This window comes from Schistocerca serialis, chromosome 8 (assembly GCF_023864345.2).
Source record: "Schistocerca serialis cubense isolate TAMUIC-IGC-003099 chromosome 8, iqSchSeri2.2, whole genome shotgun sequence".
Classification (NCBI taxonomy): domain Eukaryota; kingdom Metazoa; phylum Arthropoda; class Insecta; order Orthoptera; family Acrididae; genus Schistocerca; species Schistocerca serialis.
This window is the reverse complement of record NC_064645.1, coordinates 257,516,149-257,524,486: the sequence shown is the minus strand read 5'-3', so window position 1 is coordinate 257,524,486 and position 8,338 is coordinate 257,516,149. Positions and strand designations below refer to the sequence as shown.

Sequence of the window (8,338 nt, the reverse complement as noted above, 5' to 3'; positions counted from 1 at the left end):
GTAGCAGCAGCGCAGCTCCTGACTGAATCGCCTAGAACCGCTCGGCCACAACGGCCGGCTGCGGCCGACCAGTAACACCTCTCCTGTGCCCACCTTTTCATCTCACAGTAGCACCTACATTCTCAAGTATTTACTGGATATATTCCAATTTTTGTCTTCTTCTACAGTTTTTACCCACAGCAGCTCTCTCTTTAGTACCATGGAAGTTATTCCCTACTTCTTGTCAGTGCTCTTATATGCATACATATATTCATCTACATCTACACACATACTCCGCAATCCACCATACGGTGCGTGGCGGAGGGTACCTCGTACCACAACTAGCATCTTCTCTCCCTGTTCCACTCCCAAACAGAACGAGGGAAAAATGACTGCCTATATGCCTCTGTATGAGCCCTAATCTTTGTGGTCTTTCCGCGAAATGTAAGTTGGCGGCAGTAAAATTGTACTGCAGTTAGCCTCAAATGCTGGTTCTCTAAATTTCCTCAGTAGCGATTCACGAAAAGAACGCCTCCTTTCCTCTAGAGACTCCCACCCATGTTCCTGAAGCATTTCCGTAACACTCGCGTGATGATCAAACCTACCAGTAACGACTCTAGCAGCCCGCCTCTGAGTTTCTTTTATTTCCTCCCTCAATCCTTTCCTAGCCGATTCTGCAGGGAACCTGATCATTCCTTGCCTTATCAGTCCACCTAATTTTCAACATTATTCTATAACACTACATCTCAAATGCTTCGACTCTCTTCTTTTCCGGTTTTCCCACTTTTCATGTCTCACTACGATATAATACTGTGTTCCAAACGCACATTCTCAGAAGTTTCTTCCTCAAGTTCAGACCTATGTTTGATATTAGCAGACTTCTCTCGGCCAGGAATGCCTTTTCCGCTTTTTGCGTCCTCCTTGCTCCGTCCGTCATAAGTTATTTGTTGCCATGTAGCGGAATGCCTTAACTTTACTTCGTGATCCCAATTCTAATGTTAAGTTGCTCGCTGTTCTCATTTCTGCTCCTTCTCATTACTTTCGTCTTTCTTCGATTTACTCTCAATCCATATTCTGTACATATTAGACTGTTCATTTCATTCAACAGATTCTGCAGTTCTTCATTATTTTCACTGAGGATGGCAATGTCAACAGCTAGTCTTATCATCGATATCCTTCCATCTTCAATTTTAATTCCATCCTTGAACCTTTCTTTTATTTCTGACATTGCTTCTTCGATTATAGATTGAAAAGTAGGGCACTTCCTTCTTGGTCTTCGAGTCTTACTGTTCCCTCTTGATTCTTGTACATGCTGTATATTACCCGTCTTTCTTCAGTCTGGAACCGCGTGACCGTTGCGGTCGCAGGTTCGAATTCTGCCTCGGGCATGGATGTGTGTGATGCCCTTAGTTATTTAGGTTTAAGTAGTTCTAAGTTCTAGGGGACTGATGACCACAGATGTTAAGTCCCTTAGTGCTCAGAGCCATTTGAACCATTTGAACCCATCTTTCCCTGTAGCTTAACGCTATTTTTCTCAGAATTTCGAACGTCTTACACCATTTTACACTGTCGAACACCTTTTGCAGGTCTATAGATCCTATGAACTTGTCCTGTTTTTCTTCAGTCTTGCTTGCATTATCAATCCGTGCGTTAGAACTGCCTCTCTGGTGTCTTTGTCTTCCTTAAAGCGAAACAGATTATCACCTAACGTACCTTCTGTATATTATTCTTGTCAGCAGTTTAAATGCCTTACCTGTTAAGCCGTTCATGCGATAATTCTCGCACTTGTCATCTCTTACAATTTTCGGAATTGTCTCGGTGATATTTTTCCGAAAGTTTTGTGGTATATCGTAAGTCTCATACATTCTACACCCCAACGTGAATAAACTTTTTGTCGCATTTCCCTCAACGATTTGAGAAATTCCAATGGAATGTTATCTACCCTTTCTGCCTTATTTGATTTTAAGCCTTCCAGAGCTTTTCTAAATTCTGATTCTAATACTGGATCTCTCTCCTGTTTCTTCTTGTATCATATCATAGAAGTTCTCCCCCTCAGAGTGACCTTGAATGGAATATCTCCACCTATCGTCTCTTTCTTCTGCGTTTGGCAGTGGTATCCCCACTGTAGTCTTAATGTTACCGCCTTTTAGTTTCACCAAAGACTGTTTTGGCTTCTCTATAAATGGAGTCAGTCCTTCAGACAAGCATTTCTTTTTAGATTTCTTCAAATTTTTCATACAGCGAGTTCTCCTTAGCTTTCCTACACTTGCTACTTATTTCATTCCCAAGTGACTTGTATTTTTATGTTCCTGAATTTCCCTGAACATTTTTGTAGTTCCTTCTTTCATCGATCAACTGAAGTATTCCTTCTGTTACACATAGTTTCTTCGCAGTCACCTTCCTTGTACCTATGTTTTCTTTCAGCTTCTGTGATTGCCCTTTTTAGAGGTTTCCATTCCCCTTCAAATGAAATGCTTACGGAGCTATTTATTATCGTACTGTCTATGAGCTCAGAAAACTTGAAGTGTCTCTCTTCATTACTAGATACCCCGTATTCCATTTCTTCCTGTGACTTTTGAACAGAGTATTCGCCATTACCACGTGAAATTTATTGCAGAACTCAGTCTTTCTGCTCTTTCATTCCTAGTACCAAGCTCATATTTTCCCGTAACCGTTTCCTCTACTCCTTCGCCTACAACTACATTCCATTCCCCTGATGACTATTACGTCTTCATCTCCTAGACCTTATAATTACATTTTTCCCAGAGACATTCAAGTCCCTTCAATCATTATCGTAGTTTTCATCTTCCTTTAGGCATTGAATTACTGTTTCAATATTCACATACACTTTCTCAATGTCTTCATCTTCTGCTTGCCACGTCGATACATATACGTAAACTTTGTTGGCGGTGTTGGTTTTTTGTCGATTTTGATGAGAGCTTTCTTCTTTGAAGAGTTGGACTGCCACACAGGTCAAAATAGAATTGCATGAAGTTCACGCCGACTCTCCACCATCATCGAATATCAATTACTTTTGGATTAATGAAATTAAACGCAGTCGGACAATCACCAAAGACGAAACACACTCCGGTCGTCCACTTGAGATCACCACAAGGGAAACCATTCAAAAAGTTCGTGATATGGTAATGAGAGACCGACATATAAAAATTTGTGATATTGCTTACATTGTAGGCATTTCTACTGAGCACGAAGAATTTGCTGTGAAGAAGCTGTGTGCGAGGAAAGTGGCGCGACTGCCCACCGTCGACTAAATCGCATCCGGCACAACATTTCAGCGCAGCGTCTGGTGACGTTCAGTCGCAAGCCATAAGACTTCTGCCGCCGATTTGTGACTGTTGATGAAACTTGGATCCTTCATTACACGCACTCATAACAATGGGAGAAGGCTGGTGAAAGTGCGCCAAAGAAGGCAAAGACCATTTTATCATCTAGCAATGTGATGGCTACTGTTTTGTGACATTCCCAGGGAATCATCCTCATAGATTACTTGGAAAAAGGCAGAACCATAACTGGGCTCTATTATTCCTTACTGCTGGGTCGTTTGAAACTTGGCGTTGGCTTAAAAAATACGAAGATTTACAGGAAAAAAGTTCTCTTTCGCCAGAATGTTATACCAGCCGATACATCAGCCATAACAATGGAGAAGTGCATGAACTGGGCTTTGAATGGGTTCCTCTTTCATCTTATTTAGCCTAAAGTGAATTCTTCCAATTCCCTAACCTGAAACTTTGGCTGGCTGGGAAGATGTGTTCGTCAAGTGAGAAAGTGATAGTAGAAATAAAGGAGCATTTTCAGAGTTTCACGGAACTTATTTCTCCAATTTGATGAAAAAGTATTTTTTAATATATGAGGGTGGTTTGATAAGGCTGGTAAAAAATTAGGAAAAATGTTCGTTTCATAAATAACACACCTTACTTCTCGACACAGTCTCCTTCGAGGAAATTATATTTGGTCTTGCGGCCCTCCAGTTTTTTCATCAAATTGGAGAAATAAGTTCCGTCAAACTCTGAAAATGCTCCTTTATTTCTACTATCACTTTCACACTTGATGAACACATCTTCCCTGCCAGCCAAAGCTTCAGGCTGTTCGCTGAGACCGAGTGGTTCTAGGCGCTTCAGTCTGGAAGCGCACGACCGCTACGGTAGCAGGTTCGAATCCTTCCTCGGGCATGGATGTGTGTGATGTCCTTAGGTTAGTTATGTTTAAGTAGTTCTAAGTCTAGGTGACTAATGACCTCAGATGTTAAGTCCCATAGTGCTTAGAGCCATTTGAACCATTTTTTGTATATAATGTAGCCTGTACAGTCCGATTGTTTATTAGAGTGTCATCTAAAAATTGTAAGTAAATGTGTCAGGAAGTACCCGACATTTTTGGTAAAAATGCTAAACAAAGACTTATATGGGTACATAAGTAGATCTTATATATCTATTTATGTAGCATATATATTTGAAAAAGATGTAGCTATATATATAGCCTATGAGTGTCTGAATATTTATTAAAATCTCATGTAAAATTTACTGATATAAACGTAACTTATTATTACTCATAGGCCTGCCACAGTTCTTCATTTCGTGGAAATCTTAATCATAACTTTTTGTAATTTGACAATTGAGTACAAAGTGTGAGTAAAGGAAATATTGACATGATCTTCCTTTTAATTAATAATATCAACTATTGTTATTAGCACCAATGATTGGATGATTTTTCTTTGTATTTCTGTTTTATGTTTGGAATAATGTACGAGTCTTAATCATAGTGATGCAATACTGAAAATATTTAAGAAATTCTTCTGAATAATGGGATATGTTCGGTATGTTAAAATATACTCATCACCAATACCTAAAGAACGAGTTGAATTTCTTGTGAAAACATGTTTTTAGAAACATTTCTTGCAGCCACATAGTGATATAAAATTTTATTTCAGTTACATACCTCTTGAATTTAAAACAACAAAAGATGTATGTCATCTTTATCTCAGTCAGAAGTAGTAATATTCCATATCTCTTATCATATTCGTGTCATGTCTGTTAGCTATAAACACTTATTACAGACATGAATAACTATTACTCACTATTTGTACTGTTCATAACAGCATAGGTTTCAGTTAAATAAAAGTGAATCAGTCTAAAAAAACACATATAGGAATGATATTCATTATTATGGCAGTAATGGAGGAAGGAAACTCCTTAGATTCCGCCAGACCTGTCATGTACAGAACAGTGTAACATTGTCAGGAGTTGGGAATGGGAGATGTACAATAGGGAATTACTTAGTAGCTTGATACTATTTTACGCAAAAATAACTGTACAGAGTACTTTTTCATGTTATTATTTGATATAAAAGAACTGCCCAGATCCTATTTACACAGTGTTAAATACATAAAAAATTACTTAAAATATTATCACACAGTTCATTTTAACAAAAACGAAGCAAAGAGGAAACTACAAACGACAAAGTTTCAAGATTGTAAAATCTGATTCTTTACAAGACATCTAGCCATCTTATGTTTTCATTGAAAAATCCTAAATAATTTGGAAATTATTTCAAATTAGATTTTCTATGCTATGAGAGTTTTAATGAAATAATGTCATGTAAACCGGCTTCTTTGTTTAAGAGCGTCTGCGCACTATTTTACAGCTTGTTTATTTTAGAACGTCAGGAATGACTTGTACCGCAGTCAGTCTCACAATATCTTCATATAAATGTCGAGGTAATTGAAAATACAGAACTTAACAGGACATACTACACAAACTAAGCAACAAAATTATTTGTCATGATCCACTGAACTTTAAGTAGTCTTGGCAGGCTCTTTTTAAATTCAACTTTGTGCACAACTCAGCCACATTAAAGTGACGTTGTGTGAATGCTCAAATGCCTGTTTTCAGTAAAGTTTCCACATTTAACAAATTACGCCAACTGTTTGCTATGAAAACCGTTAATAAGCGTTCATAGAGTTATGTTTGCTGGTGATTGTAGTTTATTCCTGTAATTCCCAGAACACAACTGAAAATCGTGGTTGCAAGAGTTTCTCGTGTTCTTGCTTTTCTAATGGCAATGACAAAACACAGTGAATTTTTTGTACTGCTCTTAAACATAGTTGCATTGATTTTGGGTGTGTAAATGCTTAACATCATTTTATTTTGACACTTATGTCGAACTACACACGCTCATTAATCAGTTTTAATCTCGAAACGCATTGCTTGACGTTTCTTACTACTTTCAAGAGAGGAAAAGGGGCGTTCTCGCATACCTCGTCGTTTTATTGTCTTCAGTACTCACTGACGCTATTTAACAGAGAAGTATTCTGATTTAAACTTTTCTATCAGTCTATTCTGATGGATGCTCCATCACAAATATACAGATGAATTCTCAGGTACATTTAAAATCTGACCGGAGTAGATAGTGATGTAGCTGTTCGACATATACAAAATATATCGAGTTGTACATTCTTCCACTAGCATACACTTATGAATTACAAGAGAAAGTTAATTTTATGGATTATGAGAGAAAGTTAATTGACTATGCATCACTGATCTCAGTAAAAAAAAATTGTAGTATTTTTGCGTTTTCATTTAGAGAAGTCCTCAGTTCCTAAGAGCATCTTATGTGAACAAAAGGATGTAATAAATAGTAGAAGACCAAAATAAAATGGTTTAAAACAGTGTTGTAGAGATCCAATGCGCATTGTTGAAGAGGTGACGAAGTGATAACAGTCTTATGCCACATTTTTGAAAACAAGCTTTCTTATGTGAGATTGTCCGAAACGCAAGATTTCATTTTTGGTATTGTTTCACGTATAGCAGCTAAAGAAATTTAAGGGTTTAAATTTGACTCAGATAGGTCGCAACACGAACGCGCTTGAACAGTAGTTATTCATTGTTGGCTTTAAGGCAACGTGTGTCATCTTTGTTGGTGCCGAAGACCATTAACAGCGTTGCTTCGTAGGCGGCTGAGGTTAGTTTTCGAATGTGTCGCGGCGTCGCTGGCGGCGTGAGGCGCATGCGCAGTTCTCTTCACCGGACGGCATAGAGCTTCCAGCGCAGCAGGAAGTACGCGGCGACCCTGAGGGCCAGCAGGATCCCGCAGAGTGCGACGACGTCGACCCAGAACGGCGTGTGGCCCATGGCGATGGTATCGAGGAAGACGCTGGGGATGCGGTAGTGGCAGTAGAAAACGGAGCAGTCCAGCTTGGGCCGGTCCATGCCGTAGATGGCAGTCACGTAGCCCTCGAGCCCGTAGCGCAGGTAGCTGATATATGAGCCCCAGTACAGGTATGAGGGCAGATCTCGCAACGTCACACCGAAGCCAGCGAACATCATCATCGGCACCGACAGCGTCGGTCCCAGGAACGTTCCATTCTGCAATAGTAAAGAGGAACGTTACATAGTGCGGGTAATTTTTTGGCAACAGAAAACGCTGATAAGCACACCTAGGAGAAATAACTCCAAAACCTTATTTCTGACAGTACTTTATTACAGATAACAGCGTCAACTGTGGCAAGTCCGAAGTTAGTACAATTAAAATTGCTACACCACGAAGATGACGTGCTACAGACTCGAAATTTAACCGATAGGAAGAAGATGCTGTGATATGCATATGATTAGCTTTTCAGAGCATTCTTACAAGGTTGGCGCCGGTGGCAACACCTACAACGTGCTGACATGAGGAAAGTTTCCAACCGGATTTGCATACACAAACAGCAGCTGACCGGCGTTGCCTGGTGAAACGTTGTTGTGATGCCTCGTTTAAGGAGGAGAAATGCGTACCATCACGTTTCCGATTTTTATAAAGGTCGGATTGTAACCTATCGCGATTGCGGTTTATCGTATCGCGACATTGCTGCTCGCGTTGATAGAGATCCAATGACTGTTAGCAGAATATGGAATCGGTGGGTGCAGGAGGGTAATACGGAACGCCGTGCTGGATCCCAACGGCCTCGTATCACTAGCAGTCGAGATGACAGGCATCTTATCCGCATGGCTGTAACGGATCGTGCAGCCACGTCTCGATCCCTGAGTCAACAGATGGGGACGTTTGCAGACAACAACCATCTGCGCGAACAGTTCGACGACGTTTGCAGCAGCATGGACTGTCAGCTCGGAGACCATGGCTGCGGTTACCCTCGACGCTGCATCACAGACAGGAGCGCCTACGATGGTGTACTCAACGACGAACCTGGGTGCACGAATGGCAAAACGTAATTTTTTTCAGATGAATTCAGATTCTGTTTACACCATCATGATGGTCGCATGCGTGTTCGGCGACATCGCGGTGAACGCACATTAGAAGCGTGTATTCGTCATCGCCATACTGGCGTATCAGCCGGCTTGATGGTATG

General features: G+C 40.3%; 1 protein-coding gene across 1 annotated transcript in view; it reads right to left on the bottom strand.

Moving 5' to 3' along the window:
* Positions 1–5,244: 5,244 nt before the first annotated feature.
* Positions 5,245–8,338, bottom strand: part of LOC126416338 (ATP-binding cassette subfamily G member 4) — a 220,934-nt gene continuing 217,840 nt past the window's right edge. The window contains exon 11 of the mRNA XM_050084009.1: positions 5,245–7,358. Within this exon, the coding sequence (XP_049939966.1) occupies positions 7,014–7,358 (345 nt within the window). The 3' untranslated portion in view covers positions 5,245–7,013. The remainder of the gene's footprint in view (positions 7,359–8,338) is intronic.